Source organism: Macaca fascicularis, chromosome 6 (assembly GCF_037993035.2).
Source record: "Macaca fascicularis isolate 582-1 chromosome 6, T2T-MFA8v1.1".
In the NCBI taxonomy this organism is placed as follows: domain Eukaryota; kingdom Metazoa; phylum Chordata; class Mammalia; order Primates; family Cercopithecidae; genus Macaca; species Macaca fascicularis.
In genome coordinates, this window is record NC_088380.1 from 122933044 (window position 1) to 122959486 (window position 26443).

At 33.8% G+C, this 26443-nt stretch overlaps 1 protein-coding gene across 7 annotated transcripts in view; it reads left to right on the top strand.

Moving 5' to 3' along the window:
• COMMD10 (COMM domain containing 10) overlaps nucleotides 1-26443 on the top strand; it is a 244942-nt gene that overhangs the window by 210035 nt on the left and 8464 nt on the right. Inside the window, exon 6 of one of the 7 annotated variants that reach the window (XM_065546661.2) lies at nucleotides 17926-18023. The exons of 5 other annotated variants lie outside the window; for them this stretch is intronic. In XM_065546661.2, the coding sequence (XP_065402733.1) occupies nucleotides 17926-18023 (98 nt within the window). Of the gene's footprint in view, nucleotides 1-1678; nucleotides 10757-17925; nucleotides 18024-26443 lie in introns of those variants that run through there. One more of the 7 variants, XM_045394129.3, reaches the window with a different exon arrangement.

Below are 26443 nucleotides of genomic sequence, written 5' to 3' on the forward strand. Positions count from 1 at the left end.
AATGCTTGATTTTTCTATTATGTTCTTACCACCTTCAGTTTATTGTTCATTAAGTATTTGTTCCCCATTATACAGATATTTCACAAATTAAAGCAGATTCTATTTTCAAAAGAAGTAGTCGAATCTTAAGCGTCTACGGAAACAACTGTTTCCTCTGAAGACATTTGCTAATATATTGATGAGATATAATTTAGGAACAGTTAGATAGTCTTTACATTTTATAATCTTAGTTTGAATTTAATAATAGCATAAGCTAACACTGTTATTCAATAGTACATATATGCTAACTGAATATATGAATTCAGTTACTTATTCTTCATATCTTACAGGCAAAAAAGATACGACCCATGAATGCTTACTTTTTCGGGTTGTATCTTTTTTGCCTGTAAGACATAAAGAATATTTTATTAAAACATTAAGAAATGTTAGTCTCATTAAGTAGAAAAGGAGAACATAATTCTTATCTTTAAACCATTTAGTAGTGGGAATTGAATGTAGTGTTCAGAAACATTGCAGTTAGATCCACTCTTAATTTTTCTCATTTCCTTAAATTTCATGGATATGCATATTGAGCTATTTTTGTATTCAATCTCAGCTAAATAAATTAGCCCAAATATGCATGACTGAAATTACCTTCTATAAAAAATTTCCAAAAGCATTTGAAAAAATATCCCAAGGGTGATGTCTGTAATATTTTATTTTATTAAAATGCTGTACCTGTCTTCTGAATGGATATCTAAGAAGAAGAAAAGAATCTACAATATAATGAGAGTTAACCATGTTTTGTCCAAAATGATTTTGAATCACCAAATGGGACTGATCTTGGAGACGAGTGGAAACTTCAAATGGTGGTATAGAACTTCTGTTCATTTTGAGGTTATTGAGTATATGAAGAATATTATTTTTCTGTGTCTGACAGTCAGTAGCTTTAACATGGTTATAGTGAAGTTTAATTTAGGTGTTGGTTTTAATCTATAATAGACTGTAACACCTTGTATTTTGGGTGCTATAGAAATTCCCTTTGCATGTCTATGACAGTTAAGATCTGAATAATCTTGATTAAAGGTTCTTAGATTTATATTTAAAGAAATCAAAGGATGGGCATTTTTCTCATCTCCATCTTTGGCATTTGAAACAATATACAGGTTGAGTATTCCTTATCCAAAATGCTTGGAACCAGAAATGTTTCAGATTTTGGATTTTTTTGTATTTTGTAATGTTTTCATACACATAATGAGATATGTTGGAATGGGACCCAAGTCTTAACATGAATTCATTTTTTATGCATACCATAAACATGTAGCTTGAAGATAAATTAATGTAATCTTTTAAATAATTTTGCACATTAAACAAAGTTTGCATACATTGAATCATCAGAAAGCAAAGGTATCCCTTTCTCAGCCAGCCATGTGGACACTCTGTGGTGTTTGGCATCACTATCATTCCTGACTCTGAATTTGTATGTTACTGATAACCATTTTCTTAGACTTACACATATGTACTTAACAGTGAAAAAAATGAGTTCAGAGTAACTAAGCAGCATAATAGCATCACCAGAATACCTGTGTCAGCTGTTAAAACAATAACAACAACAAACAATGGCAGGCTTTCAGACTTTACCTACAATGCTGTTTTTATTGAAAGGTTACTCTACACTGTATTTTTTTTTATTTTTTAGATAAGAAGACATACTGGAAACACTTGAGGGACCAAGAAATGGGTCCTGTAGGGATGAGGAGACATTCTGAATAAACTATGTGCTGTGTTCCTTCATTTTGACTGCAACCCATCACATGAGGTCACTTACGGAATTTTCTACTTGTAGTGCCATGTCAGTGCTCAAAAACTTTCAGATTTTGGAGAATTTCAGATTTTTAGATTAGGGATGCTCAACCTTTACAAAGGGCCTTTATAGAGATTTTTAAATATATAGCTTGTTGTCTACTGAGTAAAAAGATGAACTGCTTCTGTTTTTCTCCTAATAATATTTTCAACTTCTATACTAACCAGTTCCAGATACTCCATGGTATAGAAGTATTTATTTATTTTCATATGAAATTTATGAAAGTAAAATGCATAGGAGGGCATTTAAGCGAAACAATAAGACAAAACAGCTTTTGACAGGTAGTTTGCTCTTAATGAGTACACAGGAGTACACAGTAAATGGAAGGCTCATTTAGACCCTCAGCATTTTTCTTAGCAGAGGGCCCTTTACCTGAAATCATGGTATTAGTTTAAGACTTCATGTTCTTTTTTGTAAACACATTTAAGGCGATCAGCTCTTTTCAAAATTAGGTTAATTTTTCAGAAAGAAATAATATATCAAAAGGAATATTATGGTGGGTTCAGATCAATTTTAATTGAAATACCAGCAACAGAAAATTCTAAGATTCTTAATATGTGGACCACTTTGTATAATGTGCCTAGAAGATAAAGATTTTGTGGTCATCTGAATTTGGGGAGAAGTAATTTTCCAAGAATTAATCCTGAAGCTTTTTGAATCACAGTTTTATATACTCAATTTCATTATTTGGTTCTGTGCCATGTAGAATGTTCAAGGCTATCTGTAATCATTTTTGTCCAATTTGTTTTAAAGAGGGTTCAGCAGCCCCAGGAATGGTATAATGGTAAATAATGTTTACATATCAATACAGATCTACAAATATGAGTGTATTTGAAGAAAAGCAAATTCATATTGAATTTAAAGGCATGTAAATTGGATTTCTTTTCCATTCATGTACATCTGCTTGTTTAAAGAATAAAAATTGTATTTTGAACACATCTGAAACCTTCACTCTTACTGAATGTCAATACTCATTTCTAATGATGTCTTAAATTTTGTAGCATATCTATTCCTCCCCTAGACAAGATCTATAGCACATTTATTCTCTTCCTCCTTGTTACTATTCTAGAATACTTTTGTATTTTAATTTTAGATTATTTCCTTTTAAAATTATGCATAAATAATTATTTAAATTTACTAGTTTTTGGACACCACCACATCTTTTTTTCTCTAGATTGATTTTTTTTTGTTTTACTAGAATTGATCATTAAATAATTCTTAGATTGTATCTGAAGGTATTAAACTAGCCTGTCTTTGCATTACTGAAAATGTATATTTATTCTCATTTCATTGCTAATTAGACTTGACATAGAGTTCTGTGTTTAAGTAATTTGATCTTAGATCTTTGAAAATACTATTCTATTGACTTTTCTAATATTGCTAAAAAGAATTCTGATATCAATATAATTTTTGTACCACTGTAGATGATCCTTTTTCATCCCTTCGTCTTCTTTCTTTCTCTTTGGAAGATTTTGGAATTTTTATCCTTGGGGTTTGATATTATACTAGGATGCCATATTATTAATGCTTTTCCTTAGCTGCCTCTCCCTGTACCTCTGCTTTTTTCTGAAACCTGAATCTACCTTTAGCTAAGGGAAGTTTTCTTCTTTTATTTCTGTGATTACTTTTTCTACTCAGTTCTCTTTGTTTTATTCTTTCATTCAGTAGCTACTAGAACTAGATCTATCCTCCTTTTCTCTTACTTTATATTTGCTCATTTTGCAGTGGATTCTAAATGATCTTTTGTCTTTGTCTTATAGCTCCTCTAGGTCCTTTATTTATTTAGTTAGTTAGTTAGTTAGTTAGTTAGTTAGTTAGTTAGTTTTTCTGAGAGTCTCGCTGTGTCACCCAGGCTGGAATGCATTGATACAATCTTGGCTCACGGCAACCTCTGCTTCCTGGGTTCAAGTGATTCTCCCACCTCAGCCTCCAGAGTAGCTGGGATTACAGGTGGACACCACCATGTGTGGCCAATTTTTGTATTTTTAGTACAGACGGGGTCTCACCATGTTGGCCAGTCTGGTCTCAAAGGTCCTTTAATTTTTCAGTTTCTTTTTTAAGGCTTTGTATTGTCATTATTTTGTTAGTCATGTTTTTAATTTTGTAGCGCTCTTTTTCATAATTGTTCTTTTTGTTAGTGTGCTATGTTTTCAAATCTCACTGAGAATGGCAATTATATTTAACATTTTCCTCTGTTTCTTTTACTCTGCTGAGTGTTATTTCTTCAATATGTTAAGTTTGGTGACTTTCTTGCTAATTTTTCCTCAAGTGTTTGGTGATTTTTGGTTGGTTGGTGTTTGCTGAATAGTTGAGAGCCTAGACTGAACAGTCTTGGTGGCTGGAGAGTATATATTTCATCAGCCCAAATGAGAATCCCTTTATACTTCTTGGGGTATGTAGATTCTCATTACAGAAGCCTTCATCCAGTAACTGTAGGGCAAAAGAAGTGGGTATGGCTGGGCAGGGTATTCCTGGTTGCAGAAGTTTTTCACGTGGGTTTGGGACTACCTTTGTATAAATTGGCTGCCACCTTGTTCTGTTTCTCTAATCTGGGACTCTCCACAGTCAGAAATCACATTTGGGAAAATATACTCCTGCTTTTGTTATTTATTGACCGTAAGCTTTGAGTTTCTCTGAGCCTCTATAGCAGACTCACACTTTCTTGTTTTAACTGCATTTTCTCAAATCTGATTTTGCCTTTAAACTAATCACATCTCCTCTGATTTTGTTGTTGTTGTTGTTGTTGTTTATAGAACTTCTTCAGAATTTTTGGTCTGCAGTGGTATTATTTTCCTGCACTATCATTGTGTCTTCTTTTTAGAAATATATTTTATATGGAATTTGAGGGGAAAGAAAAGAAGTATATGTGTCCTCATTTGCCATCCATTCTTTTTTAAAGTAAAATGTAAAAATACAGATTTTGAAATTAAGAGAACTAAGAGATGATGAAACCATTTCAATAGAGGCTTATCAACATATTTTAAAGGGAGAAAAATGTGCTGAATATTGCTGGTGTTTAATGAATTTAGAGAGGACATTTATTTAGCATTAGCCTCTATCACCAATTTATTATTTTTCCTGGTAATGTTTATTGTTAGTCATCCTGTTTAAGAACACCTTGCGTAAGGTGATATTTTTATTTCTTGGTAGCAAATGGATAGTTTTGATGTATTCAATATTGAACCATTTAGTAGGCATGTTATTTTCAAAAGTGCCATGGCATGTCAGTATCTTGAAAATTTTAACTTACCAATAGTAAAGAAGTAAACCCTCATGTACTTTAATGGAGATTATAAAAGAACTTCACTGTCTTGCTCTAGGCAAGATTTAGTAAAAAGAGAAAATTAGGTGTTATATTAATGGTCCTGCAGAGCAGTAGCTCATCTGTACAAGAAAATTAACAGTCTTCTAAAATGGACAGAGATTTGTTTATAACTTCATTTTAATTAATTACATTTTTGGAAAATGAATTTAATATTAGACCCCAGGCTTGAATTTGTCATATTTTTATAATGGTATTTTGAAACAAAGTTTGCTAATAGGCATTTGCTAATAGAATAAGAAGAGAGTTTCATTTATATAGTTAGGGTTTATTTGTGGAATAAGTATTGTATGTTTGTCATTATTCAAAAATAGAAAAAAGTTGTGAAGAAACATGTTCTCTTTGTGAATGTTGAAAATTACTAACAAACCTTTGCAATTGATTTTGTATGCCTTGTGAAGACTTGCCAAATCTGACTTTATTTTTCTCTTTTACTTTTTTCTAGTAAAGCCAAGTCCTACTTGAGAAACATCAGTAGCCTATGGAAATTTGTTGCTTTACTTTTAAAAGTACACCTGCATCCAAAACTGAGTAAAAACATATTTCACAAAGAAAACTGCTATAACTAATTAAATTTCTTAGTACTACCTAATTTGCCAACATGACTAGTTTTGGTTAAAAAGAAGTCGATTATAATGTTCACAACTGTTTATTGAACAGAAAAGCTGGATGCAATCAGAAATCATAGGTGTACTCATGGAGATAAAAATTGTAGATGTGACCATTGCTGTTTCCTTTTAAGGTTTACTAATCTTGCCTAGGGTACCACTGAGTTCTGTGGGTATTTGGAGGATTTTCTTGTTGCAGGTGGTGGCGATCCTCCTTATTTTATATTTATTTTCTGGTAAGGCTATGAGTAATGTAGATGTATATTCTTATCATAACTTAGTAAAACTCTTTTATCAAATTGGTCAGTGCAGCCTGCAGCTGGGTATCTCTAAAAACATGTTGCCATGACTAGAAATGTTTATTTCAGTGCACTTATTTGACATCTTTCTGGTTATTATTGACCAAAACACCCAACTCCTGCCTCTTCTTTCTTTTTATCCATTTTGTTGTCTTTATTTTCCATATTTTTGTGTATGTACAGATTTCTGGCTTCTTCATTCCCATCAACAACCAGACTTTTAGTGGTCTAACTTGTATCTTCACTTATCAACTTAAACTGTTCTTTTTGAAATCTTACCAGTAGGTTCAGTGCTCCGGTATCTGTTCTCTGTCTTCTGGATCTCTCTTCAACCTTTGGTTCCACTGGCCAGCCATTCTTAACTGTTTTGGTTTCAGAAATATTTTTTTCCCTTTAGTCTAATAATAATAATTAGCTAATTTTTATTGAGCACTTACTTTGTATCTTTGACTATTCTAAGCACTTTATATGTCATATGATCTTTAACACAATCCTTTGAGGTAAGTTTGTATTATTTTTTCCAGTTACAGGTAAGGAAAATAAGGCGCAGAGAGGTTAATTACTTTGTTTGAGGCCACACTAATAAGTGGTAGAATCAGGATTCAGACACAGGCAGTCTGACTAAAGAGCTAGTACTTTTCCTCTTCAGATGCTATGCTATTCTGATCAGTGTCTCCTCTCATCTTGTTCTGTTTGGATCTAGTTTTGTATATTTTCATTTGCCCTACACTTACCTGTTAGATTAAAATTTCTACACCCTCAAAACTGCTGAAGTATCAGTTAATAATATAGTTTTCAACAGAATAGAAGTTTAATACATGTTATGAACCAATTTCTTCGTGTTGCCTTTTGAAATTAACTTTAAAGAGAACAGTCATTAACGGCTCAAAGTTAGACCTAAGAGGATTTACAGGTGATGCGCATACGTGTTTTTGTTTTATCCATAATTCTTCAGTTTCTTAATTACCAATACTATACCAAAACAAATGCCTGCATTTCATCATTAGCAATTAAAATCTGATTTTCTTAGAGTTGAAGATTGAATTTAGGGCCAGTTTTTTCAAGTATGTTAATTATGTTTAAATGTATGACTCTACTCATTATAAAAGTGAATTATTTTGTGTTGTTTATTAAGTCATGTATTCCCAAGTCTTTTCACTCTGAAGTGAGCAGAAGATAAAATACCTAAGCATTTTGTCCTTTATATTTTGTACCAGCAAAATGAAGATCATTTTTTATAGCCTCATTATTGCTGATTCTCAAAATGATTTGAGGTACCAGTTAGGCCCATTTGCACAATATCTGGCAATATTTCTATGTCAAATATGTTACAATCTGGCATTTAAAATGGCCAATGTAAGTATTATCAGACACTATTGTTTCCTTTTGAAAAAAAGTATAAAATTTGAAAACAGTGCTTTGGAAATTGTATCTTTAGTGGCTGTAATATAAATAGTTAACCTTACAAAGGGAAAACATGAAATTGTTTGAAATTGGTTTATACTGGTTGTCATGCTAAACATATTTTTTAATTGTTTGCTCTTTTGTTTTGATATTGGTTGCCATCATTTAAAATGTCTATGGTTGTGTAGAAATTCTTCACGAATATATAAGCAGTTTTTACTTATACATACATATATTTTAGAAAATGAATAGTTTATATTTTTGCTGTTGGGGGACTTTTTAAAAACATCTATGAAACACTAAGATACATTTGAATTGGAGCTGAGGACTAAGCTCTGATTTTTTAATCTTACCCAAATTCCTACCTAAGGGATCTATGAGAGTTATGCCCTAAAACAATAAATTCTCATCAGATGGGTTTTATTTGACTCTATGTATCATGACTTACTTTTCAGTCTGACTCTGGCATAACATTGTGAGACAAGGAAAAAATATTTAACCCCAAAATATATTTCCTTGCCATACCTTGAAATTGCCCTGCAAAGTCTCTTGTGGGAAAAATCCACATCTTATAGAGAATCCCCTTTCCCGTTTGTTTTCCTTCCTTTCTTTCCAGATCCGGGAGATAATCAACTAAGAGCCAGACACCCTTTTAGGTATGATAAGAATCTCTCTGAGAGATTCCTCTGCACAGTAAAACTTGGTCTCCACAATCATTTATCTTAACCTGAACATTCCTTTCCATTGATCCCAGGTCTTGAGATAAACTCCACCAATTGTCAACTAGAAAATGTTTAAATTTACCTATAGCCTGAAAGCCCTCCCCGCCCCGCCCACTTTGCTTTGTCCTGCCTTTCTGAACCAAACTAATGTATTTCTTTAAAGTATTTGATTGATATCTCATGCCTCCCTAAAAATATATAAAACCAAAATGTACCCCGACCACCTTGGGCACATGTTCTCAGGACCTCCGGAGGGCTATGTCACAAGCCATGGTCACTCATATTTGGCTCCCAATAAATCTCTTAAAATGTTTTACAGAGTTTGACTCTTTTTGTCGACAAAGCAAACTGTACTTCCTGAAAAGATTTTTAGAGAGCCAGACTTTATTCAGAATGTGAACCTATATACCTATTATGTAAAATGCGGGAGCTTTAACTAAAGGAGTGGCCCCTAAATCAAGTCAAACTCTTCTATTTCCCAACTACCTCTTGCTGTATAGAATCCATCTGGTCCTGCTTTCTCAGGTGTACATTCTTCTTAGAGGAATTTTAGTGATTAAAGTACAGAACTTGGTGCTGGGGGAAGAAAGAGGGTTTTCTTCTGCAGGTTTGTTGAGCTGTAATTCAGGTCAAATTTTGAATATACGTGTGAAGCCATAGAAGTGTTTAATATTTTAGTTTATTCCCTTTAGTAGTTACAAAAATTACTGCTTAGTGAAAGCTCAGCATCAGGATGTCCCTTCACTAAAATCTAGGTCTGTAATTTGACAATTCATTTCACAGCAACTGATATTACTGTTACATTCACTGTAGCACTTAGCATGCAAAGATTATATTTTCTACAACTCTCTGTCTCTTCTGTTATCAGATCATGCAAGAGCGTTAACTACAAAGTCATGTAAAGGTCAAGTCAAGGCTTGATTTGAAAACAGAAGCCTGAGGCCCACCTGTTTACATAACAGACACAGCATTGTAATCTCCTATATGACTGATAGGTCTGAGCACTGCCCCATATTGCTAATTTCTCACATGCTTTTCTTAACATTTTTTTTCTTTAGGTGCTTGATGGAGAGATATACCATTTCTGTCAGATTTTGCAAAATATCTTGAGCTCCTTGAAAAATAGGTGTCATGTAAATGCAAAGTATGGTCAGTTCTTTCAGCCTAAGACATTATTTGATTTTTATAGCAAGTCCATTCCATGTAAATGACATGCAGTCATATAGCTTATCATGAATATGTTCATGTCCTAAAAATCTCAGATACTGCCTATATTCAGAGTAGCTAACATTTCATTTTGTTTTCATGTGTTCTTTAAAAAAAGTAGGGAAAATGTTTTTGATATTATTATGGCTTAATCTCTGGATGTGGTCACCAGTGAAATGAATTTCATAGCCTCATTCTATTACAGGCATTTTGTCTGCTTCACAAAATAACACAATTTTGCATTATTGGTGGTCTGTGTTCAAGAGACATTACATCTAAAGAGAGCTAGAAATTGCAACTTAATAAGCAATGTGATGTGGGAAAGGAGGCCAGCTCTCCACATGCTCTTTCTGCTACAGCATAATATTCTGCATATTGGCTTTTTTTTTTCACTGTCCCCAAAAGTCAAGATTTTTCATTAAATTCTGGTAGTACTGTTGAAATTGACCTTGATTATTTATGTAAAGGGCCTCTCAGACAACCTATAGGTATGAGAATAGCTTTCAGAATAGTAATCATATTTAGGTTATATTTAAGCAGTGATGTTACATACTTTCCAAAAAGTAATTTTTTGGGACATTTACATAACTATCTATGTAATTAAGTTTATCTACTTATTGCTTATTTAAAACATTACATATGAGAGTTTTTGTTTTCCTTACTCAGCATTTTCCGCATGGCTTTGTTTTCCACTTAGTTTGAAAACTTAAAAAAATTCAAGTTAACAAGCATTTATTAAACATCTGTTGTATTCAAGGCCCTGGGCTACGTACATGTGGAACATAAAAAATGATGATGATGACAGTGATTGCAAACACTTGAAATAAGTCCTCATATCCCTGTCAAGTAGGTGCTGTTATTATCCCATATTACAAATGAAGCAGATGAGCCATAGAATATTTCACAATTTGCTCAAGGTCACACAGCCAGCGATTTGGGAAGACTGGCTTAAACACATGCAGTTTGACACCAGAGATCACACTCTTAACCACTGTGCTATACTAAAATGAAGACAAGATCCTACCCTTAAGAAGCTTTCATCCTACTAGAAAAGTGGTAATACATATTCAGGGAAAAAAAAAAAAAAAGCCGTAAGGCAGTATGTGTTAGGTGCTGCATTACTGGCTCAAATATGGAAGACACTGGTGCTCAGAAAGAGATGCATTCCTTTTGGGAGGTGGGGAAGGCCTCATGGAAGAAATGTTTTAACTGATCCTTAAAGAATGGGCAGGATTTTGTCAAGTGAAATTAATTAGAGGAAAACCTTCTCCGTAAGGGAGCAATCAGAACAAAGGATTGTTTTGAGGAAAATGCAGTGCCCAAAGTTAATCTGACTATATGAAAAAGAAAAATATTTATGCCTATGCAGACCTTTGGATGTAATGCATGTTTTCATTTAAAATTAGAAATTTATATAATTTTTGGGATATTATGGATTCAAATTATAGATTTTTTTAAAAGTTAAGCTGTTACATTTTTCTTTTTGACTAAAGAGGTATATTTCAATGGAAAGGAGTTAACCAAACTGAAATCTGGCAAAGATGCTAAGGATTAACATTTATTTTATATGAAAATGTTATAAAATATTTTATGGGTATTATGTTTTACATCTAATCTTAACATTATCTGTAGGCTGATCTAATAGATCTGAGTTGATGCAGCAGTAGTAAACCTACTTTCTATAGGAACTACTTCTATTACGCTCTTTAATTTAAATCTCTTTCCATAATCTGTCAATATTTAAAGTACAACAAAAGATAGTTGCACTCAGAATAAAAATTTGTTTTTACTATCATGAATTTTTCCCACATTTATGTTTGTTAAAAACTGACATAAACAAAACTTGTATAAAAAATACACTTTATTATGCACTTTATTTCAAAGTACTGAAATAGTGTTTTCTGATCATAGTATTTCTAGAGGAAAGATTTTCTCCTAAGCCTTTAAGGGGAAAGCTAATCCACTTGGAGAAATTTTGGGCCACCCACCAAACCTATGATTTCCTGCCCCAATTTATGAACCAAGTTATACTGAGATTGTTAAACGGTATGATTTCTCCTGATGACTTTCACATTTTACTTTATAGGTTATATTGACTTTTAGATTTCAGGCAGTAAAATAAAAAATCTTATGTAGTTCAAGTTGGAAAAATTGGATTAGTCCAAGCCATATTTTTACCTGGTATTTTTTTCAGGCATTTTAATATTACTTTTTATGGTATTTGTATAATTATATGTTTTAAATTGTATGGTTTTCCCTTATCTTGTGTACTGATTCATCTCAAGTATTTTAACCTCTTCTTAAGTTTCCCTTTCCTCCCAGCTTTTCCATAAGTGCACAAAAGAAAGCATGATTTTTGCCAATTATTTTGGTTGCTGAGGTTGTAAGCCATCTTGGTTCGCATACATATAGGTTATTAAAGCACCCTTCCTAGTCTGACTTGCCAGTCTTCTCAACTTTTTGTTAGAGGAATAAGGGATGAGGATGAGAGAATTAATATATACTTTTTACCCCATTTCTGCGTATTTTAATCCCATCTCCAGAAACTAGATTAATTTCACCTCTGTCACAAATTTGAAAGGAAGGGAAAAGATGTATTAATTGCCATTTTTATTGTTATTTTCTGACTTTCAAGCCTTCTAATCTAAGGTTAGTAAATGGATAGCATTTTTAGAAATTATTCGTATTGTGACATAATGAAGAATTATGTTTTTATATTTTTAAGTATTTTGTTCCTTGTTTCTTATTTCCTACTTTACATTTTTATTTACAGCAAGGTTTTATCCTTTTACTAAAGGGAAGGAGATGGGATAAATGGCACACTTTAACTGGATGCTTTATTTAGGCTTTTCAAAAGCAAAAAAGTTAATACATTGTTATATCTCGGTGTTGGGTTACAGGGTATCTGTTACATTCATTTATTAGTTCCTGTTATTTTAACATTTTAAATATTTCATAATTGAAAAAGGAAAAATTAGACTGGGACCAGTTTATAGAAAGCTTTAAATTCTAGGCAAAAAAGGTAGAACTTTACAGTTGGTTATGGAAAAGATATTGACTATCTTTTGTAGAGAGTGGCATTTCGAAAAACTGAATTTGGCATCTGCATTTAGAATGGTCTAGAGAATGGAGATACTGAAGAAAAGGAATTTTAGCAAATTCAGCATTCTGATTTCTGAAAAATGAGTGCTTAGATTAGGTAGTGGCATGGGGACTAGAAAGAAAAGGAATGCTGCTGCTTTATGTAATCATTCCCATTATATAAAGGTTATATATAAATTAGGCTGGGCACGGTGACTCACACCTGTAATCCCAGCACTTTGGGAGGCCGAGGTGGATGGATCACCTGAGGTCAGGAGTTTGCAACCAGCCTGATGAACTTGGTGAAACCCCACCTCTACTGAATTTACAAAAGAATTAGCTGGGCTTGATGGTACGTGCCTGTAATCCGAGCTACTTGGGAGGCTGAGACAGGAGAGTAACTTGTGTCTGGGAGGCGGAGGTTGCAGTGAGCCGAGATCACACCATTACACTCTAGTCTGGGCAATGAGTGAAACCCGGTCTGAAATAAAGATAATAAAGATTATATATAAATTATATATATACACATGTATATTTATGATTATATATAGATTCTATATCTTTATATATACTAATTCTGCTTAGTACCCTTTGTGTACTTTTATTTCCTATCTCAAATCTAGTTTCTACTACATAAGTATAAGTACTCTCCATGAATTGGATTAACATTCTAAACCATGACCAGACTGAGAACATTACGTTTTTTAATGTGGTTTTTACTCTTAAGCTACCAGGATGGAAGATCAACATTTAAGAAGAGCATTAGTCATCTGTGTTACTAAAAATAATGGTTTCACATTAGTCTAGACCAATTAGAAGGAGCCTGTGTCTACTTGGAAGAGTTCTGATTTGCAGCATAGTCCTTGGCTGCTTCTACAAGATTTGGCAAACTTTTATTTAAGTCAGCCCCTGCTTAAATGTCTAGAAGGAAACTCTTAGGCCATTATTTCACCCTACTTTAAGTCATATTGCTCCATACAAACATTCCACTTTTACAAAATCATTTACTTTTTCCCAACTCCATGATACAAATGAGTTATTTTTTCGTAACCACCAACCTCTCAGTTTTATATTTGTTAGCTCAGATCTGACATGAAAGTAAAACTTACCTTCAACTACTTTGGGATTACACAAATTTAACCTGTTTCCATGTTGTATTCAGTCATCTATGGAATATGAGGGTACTTCAAAAAGGTCAAGGAAAAATTGAATTAAAATATAAAAATAAAAGATACAAATTTTATTTCTCAACATAGCCTCCATGAAGGTCAAGACAGTTTTGTAAGCAATAATACCAGCCATTTAGACCATCCCTTAGTTCTTTTGGAATTGAGGAATTTAGCCATATCAGTGTAGTCTTTTTGTACATTACTAACTGAAGAAAAATGGATGTTCTTTATAGAATTTTTTAAGATCAGGAAATAAAAAGTCAGAGGAGCCTAATCAGGTCTGTAAGGTGGATGCTTAATGACTTCCTATTGAAATTCTTGTAAAATTGTTCTGTGTGATGAGAGGAATGAGCAGGAGCATTGTCGTGGCAGAGGAGGACTCTAGTGAAGCTTTCTTAGGTGTTTTTCTGCCAAAGTTTTTGCTGATGCTCTCAAAACACTTTCCTAATAAGCATATGTTATCATTCTTTGGCCTCCCAGAAAGTCAGTAGGCAAAATGACTTGAACATCCCAGAACACTGTTGCCATAACCTTTCTCGTGACTGGACCACTTTCATCTCTTGGTAGCCATTGTTCTGATTGTGCTTTGTCTTCAGGATCATACCGGTAATGCCATATTACATATCCTGTTACCATTCTTGGACAAAATGCTTCAGAATCTTTACCTCACTCATTTAAATTTTCATGGAAAGCTCTGTTCTTACCTGCAGTTGATCTGGGTGTTGTAAGAGTTTTGGCATCCATCTAGTGGACAGTTTGTTGAACTTATTTTTCAATCAGAATTGTGTAAGCTGAACCAATTGAGATGTCTGTGGTGTTGGCTCTGGTTTCTGCTGTTAATTTTCAGTTCTCTTAGGGCATGAACAAGATTATTTTTTTCCTCCCAAATGGATGTGGATGGTCTGTCACTGTGGGCTTCATCTTCAACGTTGTCTCATCCCTTCTTAAAACAAGTTATCCATTTGGAAACTGCTAATGTCTTTTGGGCATTGTCTCCATCAAGTCTTTATAATGTAAACACCAATGATTTCACCACATTTCACCCACAATTCATCATAAATGTGATGTTTGTTCTTGCTTCACTTTTAGAAGAATTCATTTTGCTCTGATAGGGGCTATTTTTAAATGGATGTCTTATCCTTCTTGGTGCCTCAAAGTAGATTCTGCTCAGACATACTGTAAAAAAGTTAGTGTATTTTGGTGCAAAAGAATTTTGAAATCCATGCATAGTTTTTTCTTAATATGCATTTTCCATGAGCTTTTTGAAGAACACTCCTCGTAATCTGTCTTAATTCCCTATTCCATTAAATATATGATTTTGAACCAGCCATATGTGACCTGTAATCAAAAAGCGATGTTTGATAGATGCTCTCACCATTCTGTCATTTTTCCTCATCCAAGATAGAAGATGTCTTTGAAACCTTTGTATATTTTCCAGCCCTATAAAAGAATTCTATAAAACAATTTCAAGTTCAAAATTATTATTGAGAACTTTTAAACAGGATATTTAAAAGTTTGTTTTATTAACTTGGCCTAGGTCACAAAACTCATTAATATTAATGACTAGACTACAGAGGCATGTAGCCTGTCTAATCATTAACAGATACAAAACATTAAACCAAATTGTGAAGCTTCATTATGCTGAGTCATTCCAGGCAAAGACCAGTATAACAAGCAAAAGCTGAACAGCCCAATTGAAATGTTTCTGATCTAAGCCTTTGACTTCTTTGTAGATGAACTGGAGTTTTAAAACTGACACTCAAATTTTTTATTGACTTCATGTGAATAAATGACTCATTAAAATAAAATACTTTAACTAAAGTCATTGTTCAAAAAAAAGTGTTTATTATTAATAAACTATAGAAAACAGAGAAAACTTGAGGGTACAATTTACTTTTTTTAAAGTATCAATCTGAAAATTGCATTTGTTTTCTCTTAGAGAATTTTAGATTATATCGGTCATTACTAATGTCATAAAATGTATGTAAATATGAGCTAAGTGATGTATTTTATTTACCCAAAGATATGTTCTATCAACCTCTGCAACTGTCACCAACCTTTCTCATAAAACAGCAATATATTAAATGAGCGTGGAGAGGATCTGAAATTTCAGCCTTGAGATGAGCAATTAGACTGTATTCAGTACAGCAGATTTTTACTTAGTTCCACTTATATATCAACAACAGGTCTTTCTAACTGGCAAGTCTCATAGTAAACATGAGAAATATGGATGCTTATTAGGTCACTTTTGGTAAATAGAACTAATAACTTGGGACATTTGTCTACAATAGAGGTTGGCAAACTTTCTTCCGTAAAGGGCCAAATAGTAAATATTTTAAACTTGCAGACTATACGGCTCTGCTGGTTACAACATAAAAGTAGGCTTAGACAGTATATAAAAGAATGAGTGTGGCTGTGTTCCAATAAACCTTTATTTACAAAAACTGAAAGCAGGTCAGATTTTGCCCAAAAACTGAAAGCAGGTCACACTTGGCCTGCAGACTATCAATCTCTGATCTACATTTGCTTGATTTCCTTGCCGTATACTCATTCCTCTATTCAGCTGGGCTTGGCTTTTCCCAACCCATCACTACACCAAAATACTTTTGCCAATATCAGTAACATTCTCATCGTTGAATTAAAATGAAAACTTACTAGTCCTTGTCTCATTTGGATTCTTGGGAGCAGTTGACATTCTAATCACTCTCTCCTTAGAAGTTTTTCTTTCTTTAGTGTCAGTGAACTACCTCTAGTTTTTAACCTACCTCTCAAGGCAGTCTCTTAATTATTGGTGTGCCTTAAGGATTTATTATTGATCTTCTTGACACATTTGCCTTAGGCAGTACTTTGTGTTACTATAGCTCTAATTTCTGACTGTTTTTCTCCCTCCTGAGCACACTTAAGTATTAATCTGTATCAGATTCCTAATTTAAATACTGAGTTTGTATATCTAATGGCCTGCTGGTATTTTCTACATGCTTATCCAAAGATACTTTGAAATACATGTCTTAAACTGAACTATTAATTCCCAACCTCTTTTTCATCCCCAAGATTACTTCCCTCAACCCACATTCTATCTCAGTGAATGGCCCTACCCTTCTTTCAGTTGCCCAAGGCAGATACTTGTGCTTCATCTTTGATTCCTAACTCTTCATCTCACCCATTTCTTTCATCGAAAGAATCAGAGTTTTGTGGATGTGCCTCCAAAATAGCTCTTAAATCTATATATTTCTGTTATATTCTGTTGCTTCTACGCTAGTTCAAGCCACCATCATCACAAATTTAAATTACCAGTAGACTGGTCTGCTTTTCCCTTTCATGTTCTCTTTTGCTGGTAGGAATATCCTTCACCCTACTTTATTACCAATAATTTATCTTTCAGGTATCAGATTAGATATCAGTTCTACTAGGAATCCTTTATTGACTCCAGAATGTAGGTGTAGTGTTTGTTCTCTGTGTCCTATACTTTGCCTGTTATGGCACTTACATTATTTTGTAACCTCAGTTTGTCTCTATTGGACTCATAAGCTCAAGAAAAGCAAAGATTGTATGCATTGTCTTCATCATTGCTGTAACCCCAACACTCTAGATGTTGCTCGTAAATCTGTGTTGAAAACAAGTGAAATTAGTCTCAATATCCATAAAATACACCATGTTCTGTACAAATCAAAGCACCAGAACATATCTGATGGCTTAATTTGCAATCAAAGTAAGTATATAATTAGAAAGTTGAATAAATTAATGAAGTAAAGATGTCATACTTCACAAAGGTGTTTTGTTTTATGTAGAACATCAGATCCTAAATCATAAGGCATAAGCTGCTAATGGCCAGATTTGTTTCGCCATATGTTAATGAGCATACAAGTAATCACTGTGCTTAGAAGTAATATAAGTATCCCCTATTGTTATTTAATCCTGGCTCCTTTTAGAGGGAAAGTAAAGAAATAAACTACCCTTGACCTCAAGGAACACACTATGTTTTGGAAGCCTTCATTGTAAAGTGATCATAAGTACTAACACAGGTATTCTTACTGTGCTGTACAGCACCAAAGCAAGCAACAGGTGGATAGAAGGGGGAAAGGAAATCAGGCGAGGTTTTGCAGAGGAGGTAACACTTCAGAAGAGTCTTAAAATACGAATAAGACATTGCCAGAAAGAAAAATAAAAATTAATTTCAAATACAATATATATAAGCATGTGAAGCATGATTCAGAAATACCCTTTTTTTTTTTTTTTCTTTTTTGAGATGGACTTTTGCTTTTGTCACCCAGGCTGTAGTGCAATGGCATTATTTCAACTTACTGCAACCTCCGCCTCCCGGGTTCAAGCGATTTTCCTGCCCCAGCCTCCCAAGTGGTTGGGATTACAGGTACCTGCCACCACACCTGGCTAATTTTTGTATTTTTGGTAGAGACAGGGTTTTACCATTTTGCCAGGTTGGTCTCAAACTCCTGACCTCAGCTGATCCACCCACCTCAGCCTCCCAAAGTGCTGAGATTACAGGCGTGAGCCACCACGCCCAGCCGTATCTTCTTAATTGTCAAAGGAAAATCAAAGTGTGTTAGTAGCATTATCATATATTATGTGTAAGCATGTGTTTGTGTCATACATGACTTTTTTAATTCTAAATTTTAAAATCTAACCTTAACAATTCAGTTGCTTAAATTGAGATACAAACCTTGCTAAACAGAATTTATACTGATACATGATACAACATGGATACATCTCGAAAATATTATACTACATGAATGAAACTGGTCATAAAAAACCACATATATGATTCCATTTAAAATTGATAGGGTTTCCAGAATAAGCAATCTGTTAGAATAAAGTAGATTATTGGTTGCCTAGGACCTGGAGAGGAGGGAGCAGGGGGTAAGACAGGAGAGTTGGTGAAAAATAACTAAAGGGCATGGGTATCTTTTGGGGATGATGAAAATGTTCTAAAATTAATTGTGGTGATAGTTGCACAACTGTATGAACATTCTATAAACCATTGAATTATACACTTTAAGTGGGTGAATTGTGTGGGACATGAATATTTCCATAAAGCTGTTACCAAAAAATATAAGTTAAATTCTCCAGTGTTGTTATTTTCATGAAGTTACAAATAAAACCCGTGTTCCATCTGTTATTCAGATATCATTGTACAAACTGAACTATCAGCTGTTGCTGCATTGAATTCACAGTGGTACACAACAGACATTATATTTCAAACACAAAATGAAATCCTTATTTGTGAGCTTCAGATATACTAAGGATTATAGAAATATATCAACTCATTTAAACCATGTACTTTTTAGAATATGCATCATTTGTTCACTTGATTCCAAGAAGATTTTTGTGAATCATAATCTGGTAATTAGGTTAGCAGAGAGCTAATGTGCATGGAAAAATGAATTCCAGTTTTTATCAGTCATATATATTTGGAAGAGCATCATTAGAGGTTAAAATTTTCTTCTGGATAGTTACTGCCTTAAATTAACCACATATCCTATCAAATTAGTTATTGTACCTGCCTGTCTTTAGGAATTTGATTCCACAAGTGTTGGAGGTAAAATAGGATGTTTCCTATTATTATACTACAGTTTACAATGAATTTTCAGTTGCCTCTTGTATGATAAACTCAATGCCCTTCATAACTTGAAGTAAATGCTGAACTCGCCCTTTTTATTTTGCTGAAACAGAGCTTCTATTCACCGATGAGAAGTGTAAATTTAACCAAATTGTCAAATCAACACTCATTTAGGTGCGCACATTGGTCCTGTTTTCCTTGAAGACTTATGTGGCAACACAAGATAGAAAAAAATTAAGCCTGCACATGTTTTTAATTACCTTTTTCCTACTCTGTGAATTACATTAAGTTATTTAATTTAGGATGCCAAATACATAGTAGCTTTTGAAAGTACACATGCATCATTTAAATTTCTGTTTATGAATCTATTGCAGTCATTTTATAAAGAAAAGAGAAACCTAAATTTGAATGTTGAGATCATAATCTTTAAAACTACACACTAGAAACAACAGAATTTCAATTTGTTATTTATAATTTACCTAGAATCCCTCAGCCAAGATAGTAACACGTTTTGAGAAGTTAAATAATGTACCTATTACAAATGATAATGTTTCAGAAATCAGATAAGTACTTATCCTTAGAATAAATTATAAATACTTATAAATAGAAAAATATAGCATTACCTATAGTATTTAGTACAGAAAAAGGTCCATTGTTTTTAGCTGCCAATGCTCTTTTCAACCTAGTTTCTCACTGTTTAAAAAGCTTCAAATAATCATATTCAAAACCTCTTATCTTGCTGATTATATTCAGCAACCAAAGCTAAATATTTCAGTACCAAAGCTGAAAATCATAATGGCAATATCAGCACACACATAATAAATTACAGTTAATACTGTACGAGGTGTGTTTTGATTGGCTCCAAGTTAATGATCTGCTCATGCATAGCACATTGTATTTTTAAGAGGAAGGAAAATATGGTGATGATATGACTGCCAAGCATATTTTATCTACACTGGAGCAAAGTAGTATTTTAGCCAAACCAAAAATATAATATATAGACAACAAGTCAAGTGACCTAAGAGCCAAAATGAATGTATCTAATTAAACATTTCATGAAAATATTTCACGCACACTCTTACACAATTTTTATATTGAATGAAGGTTTCTGGTCAAAGACAGTTTGTTATGTTGACAGCTAAAAAACTGTTGTATTTTTTAGCTAAACATGTATAAAACACAAAAGCATTTGCTTTAACCATCTTGAGGTGGGGACCTTCAAGAGTGTGGTGCTACTTTTTAAGCTAACTACAGAATAAATACTTAGAGTTTAATTACTGCACTATTTAGCCCATGTATTTTCTGAGTAAACAAGACTCATAAGACCTGTAAGACTACTATCATTGGGGTCAAATACTACAATATAATTAGAAAATATTGAAATCATTTAGACAAAATGCACTTATTCTGGTATTTTCCATATCTGATATTTTTTTTCCTTTGGGAAAAATGACATGATGTCAACTGAACTATACTAAAAGATCTAGCTAAATGAAATCACTGGTGTGTGCATGTGTGCACCAGGATGTGCATGCATGCAATTGGAAGCACTGTTGGGAGAACACAAGAGACAACATGAAAAAGGACCCAGAGAGCAGTATGTAAAACCCTACTGGTACTTCCATACTTCCTGCACATGCAGTGCATTAAGAGGATATTGAGAGATGTGTCTGTAAGAGTCATGGGCCAGAGTTTGGAAGTCTTGAACGCTATGCTAACAAGTTTAGAATTTTTGCTGCTTACATTCTTAAATAGGTAATCATTTTGTTAAACTGTACTTTTCAAAAATTAAAAGTTATAATTTGATTGATTTAACACTGGGAAAATGCCTTTTGTGGTGTATTCCATGTATTTGTTGCAGTTGTCCTTTTGTAACTTTTATCAAATGTTGATGTAAGCTCGGGAGTTTGTGTTTGCCCAGTACCCCCTCTTAAAGAGTGGGGACATTCCTGTGAGGTTTTGGAAACTGCTGGACTGCATAATATTTTAATGAAGTCTTTGGAATCACAGGGCTTGAGGTAGCAACAGAGATGAGCTGAAATTCAGGTGAAAATGATCAGTATGTAGTATATTTACTGGACTAACTTTTTTTATTTGTTTGGTATTAGAATTTTAACTTTAACAAAACCTGACTTTTTAAATTTGGCAATGGTATTGTTAATATTTGTAAAATATTCACAGTGGCTGTGAAAATGTTGTTAGTCTAATTGGTGTAACATACAAAGAGATTTGATTATATTTTTTCAGACCATTTTTGAGAAATTAAAGACTTTAACCTAGCATTACCTCTTATTACTTAAGACAGTGTGACACCCCATCAGCTATATTTATCAAAATATTTACCCTCAGCAAAGCTTTTACATATTTCTGTGTAGAATGAGTTATTTAATGGAAGTAACTGCACAAACTGATTAGAACCTAAGTTCTAAATATTATCTTGATATATAGGTGAAAGTGCTGTAACAATCTCAAGTTACCATAGTAATGCAATGGAAAGAACAATGACATGTTTCACTTTTATATATTTTATATATTTTATGAGTTATTTCACCTTTACAGGCACCATTTTTCTCATCTATTAAATAGGAGGATTGGGCAAGGATATTGCTCAAGTGTTTTCTTAATGACATTTCGTGGTTCTGCCTACTTCCATTCACTAGTTTAACTTGCATACATAGATGTACTTTTCAACATTCTTGAATCATAGAATTGGAAAGAATCTTGGGAGATATGTAGTCAGGCTGCCTCACAGAAAAGTAGAAATTTGTTCATTCACTCTGCATAGGATGCTTTGCTTGTACCTTCTCATGCTGGTGCCCTTTGAGCCACAGCTGGTTGTGACATCAATTATTGATTGCCCCTTTGGTTGCCAAGATTGATTTCATGGATTGGAGAGATGGGAAGAGAATCCTTTTCTCCCTCACTGCCTCATGTACCGTTCTTCCCATATTTGGGAGCTTAGTTATAAAAGGCAACTTGCAAACATAGAGGAGGATCTTTCTTTGGTCAAGAGTCTATTCCTTGCCATGGCACATTCATCTTTGTATCATGAGCACGTTTCTTGGACAGCACTTGTTACTCTATTTGTTTACTGAATGACTGAATATAGTGTGTGACAGAAATGACTAACAGTTGTAATCATGAGTAGAGTTTCATGGTTTATTTAGCCTAAGGTGGAGCTGAAATTATATCTCTAGGTTTTTAAACAATAATACTTAGTAAATATTGTCAACAAATAATAATAGAGATATTGGAATATGTTTACAGTCTCTATATAGTTATAGGAGTGTATCTGTAGACATATTTAATAAATGGTGCCTAATGAGTTTTGTTTTATAAACTCATTTAGTACTACTTGAATTGTTATTTACATTTTATCTCTGCCTTTTATTTCTATAACTAAAAAGAAAACTTCCTCTTAAGTACCTAGCCAAGTATTGTTACATTCAACTTGGACAAGAGTTTAGTACTATTTCTTTTACTGAAATAGTCTATCTCCTGATTTTCTAGGTGAAAAGACAATTGTATCATTTCTGATTCTGATATCCGATTTAAGGTTTAAAGCTAAGCAATGTAAATTTGGTTTAATTCTTACCTAGTTTATATCTGTATTATTTAGAGGATATTTTTGCTTGGGTAATTTGTGAAGAGGTTAATGCATTTCTCTCTTGAAAAATGTATATGTGTTCCTAATTCCTAACTAATGGGAAAACAGAGGGTATTTTTAGTGTCAGCTTTCATCAAGTCAGACTTTTCTGAAAACCGTACTGAATTCTATTTCCATGGGAATTGTGCTAATGGGTATGTGCAACATTATCTAGGTACTCATAGATAGGATTACAAATTAGAAATGAAAAGGAATGGGTGAACAAACACATCTTTCTTCTCTTTTAAGAAATTGACAGAATATTAATCTTTGCACTTTCATTTTCACTTTGCATTGTTTTTAGATTAGATGCAGAAAGTCCGAGTTCAGTACTCATGCATGAGATCAGCATAGACAATATAACTAATGGATTTATTAAGTAAGTTCTTAGTTGTAATCTTACATGTACAAGCAGAAGAGAGAGAGAAAGTCTTCAGTCTCTGTATATTTAGTTAACAATATTAGTGACTTCAATGGGTTTTACAGGAAAATGGAAGACTTACAAATAAGCCATCCAGTTGTATTGCCTGTATACTCATTTACTGATTTGTTATGATTCATGTAATGCATGTCCACTGTACATTTCAAAATACTGTGCAGAAAACATTAATGAAGCTGATGATACTCAACATTTATTGAACACCTGCATACCCTGGATATTGGAATTTCCTTGTGGCTCAGCCTCAGGCTACCTCTCTTTTCATACTACTTTTTTTTTTTTTTTTGGTCCCATATGATCTGGAAAAATACATTCTTTTCCTGGGCAATTTCATGCACTTTTGTGGTTTTAAATATCATCAATATATCAGTGACTTCCAAATGTATATCCCTTACCTAAATCTCCTTTTTGGCTCTCCAGACATGTATTTTCAAGGAAATCTTGGAGACATATCAAGCTAATTGTGTCTGAAACTGTATTTTGGATCCTGCCCTTCTTCGGATCTGCAGCTCTAAGAGTTTGTAATCTCAGTTCCATCCCTCCAGCTTCTGCCAGAAACCTGAGAGTCAGTTTTGACTCCTTTTATTTTTTCACTACCCTTCATCCCAGTTCAAATCTGTCATCAAGTGCTGTCTCATCTCCCTCTAAACACTATCTCAAAATTTTTCACTTTTCTCTATCATTGCTGCCATCACATTTGTCTTGCCTGGACTAAAGTAGTAGCCTCCAAACTGGTTTCTCCACATACGGTTCAGGCAGTTCTAATTCATTTCCAAATAAAAACCAAAGTGAGTTCTTAAATATGTAAACATAATTATATCACTCGTATATCTAAAACTCTATAATGCTTTTGCATTGCTCTTATGATAAGGATCTCTTTTATCTATCCCAGAAGAGGTGATTGGTCTTACATTAGCTTGCTAGGGCAGCCATAACAAAGTAACACAAATGAGGTAGCTTAAACAACAGAAAATTATTTTTTCACAATTCTGGAAGCTAGAAATCTAAAATCCATTTGGTTTCTTCTAAAGTCTTTCTCCTTGGCTTGTAAATGGTTGTCTTTCTCTGGTGCCTTTGCATAGTCTTCCCTTTGTATCCTTGTCTCTTAATAAGGATACCATTCATTTGGATTAGGGGCCATCCTCATGACTACATTTTACCTTAATTACCTCCAAGCTCTATCTCCAAATAAAGTCACCTCCTGAGGTACTAGGGGTTAGGACTTCCAACTTACAAATTTTGAGGACACGCAATTCAGACCTTAATAGAGCCTAAACTCATAGTTGATAGATGAGGAATAAACATAGGCACATAGGAGTAGAGACTTCTGGTGGGTTTTGTGGGAACTAAGAAAGTTAGATTAGACAAGATTCTGTAGAACCAAGAATGGAAGACTAAGAAAAATGTTATCCTGCTTTATTCTCCCTTGAGCAGGTATCATTTTGCAGTAGCCTCCAAAACATCTCACATATAAATACTTTTATCTCAAGAGGAATCATGCAATACTGCAGATGACTCAGTACAAATCCATCACCTCTCCTACAAAAACAACCATTCTACCTACAACAAAAACAATGACAGCAATAAAACAAAAACCCTACCTTATTTACTGACTTCATCTTTATGTTTTAAAACTTACTCATTTGTGTGGAAGGCTGTGTATGTATATCAGTATCTTGGGCTTTCTAGCTATCACAAATTTACAACCTTTTTTTTTTTTTTTTTTTTTTTTTTTTTAAGACAGTGTCTTGCTCTGTCACCCAGGCTGGAGCTCAGAGGCACAATCTTGGCTCACTGCAACCTCTACCTCCCGGGTTCAAGCGATTCTCCTGCCTCATCCTCCCGAGTAGCTCTGATTACAGGCACCCACCACCACACCCGGCTAATTTTTGTATTTTTAGTAGAGACAGGGTTTCACCATGTTGTCCAGGCTGGTCTCGAACTGCTGACCACAGGTAATCCACCCACGTTGGCCTCCCAAAGTGCTGGTATTACAGGTGTAAGCCACTGTGCCCGGCCTCAAAATAACTTTTTAACCAAATCTGATAAATGTTTCCTATTAGTCTTACTGCATAATGGCAGTATCCATTGATATTGCTGTTAAACAACCAACAAAAAGTCCTTCCAGAAATAATTTGTATTACATATCCAGTTACTATATTCCTTTGAAAGACTTCCTGTTGCAATTATCAGCAAAGGCCAGGTGCAGTGGCTCATACCTGTAATCCCAACACTTTGGGAGGCTAAGGTGGGAGGATCACTTGAGCTCAGGGGTTTGAAACCAGCTTGGGCAATATAGTGAGACCCTGTCTCTACAAACAATAAAAATAACTTACTGGATATGGTAGTGTACTTCTAGTTCCAGCTACTCACAGGCTGAGGCAGGAGGATCGTTTACACCCAGGAGTCAGTACAAGGCTGCAGTGAGCTGTGATTATACCATTGCACTTCAGCCTGGGCAACAGAGCAAGACCCCATCTCAGAAAAGAAAAAAAAAAAGAATGATCAGCAAATTTAATTTCTTTAAAATCTTTTAACCTAAAATCCAATTTTGCATTATGTGAAAATATCCTTGTATCTGGTTTCTGGAAGAATGGAGATGTAATGTCATTAACTTTTATGCTATAAAGACAGCTATTTTTAAAAACTAGGCACAGTATCATCTAAAGGAGTGTATGTGTGTATGTATGTGTGTGTGTACATATATATATATGTATTTAGATAGACATACTTTCTTTGGTTTAATTCAAGATAGTTTTGGTTTGTGGATGACAAGATGCAGATGCATTTTCATAACTCACAGCTGTAGTTTCTGCCATTAGGGTATTTCTCTTCTTATTCAGTATGACATAATATCCTACATTTTATTATCCAGTCTTTCTGACTCTGAGGAAAAAAATAGGGCCAAATAGTCAAGTTCCATTATCTAATGACAGCGATAGGCAGGAAGCACATGGATAATTATATACATTGTCAGATTCGGCATATAAACTACTTTAACCAGGAGTTTCTACATTTTTCTCCATGAAGTCTGTTAGAGTTGCTACTGATAACTAAGATGACAGGTCTGAATTTCATTTTATTTTCTCTTCTTCTTCCCTTAACAAAGATACTAATGAACTGTGGGTC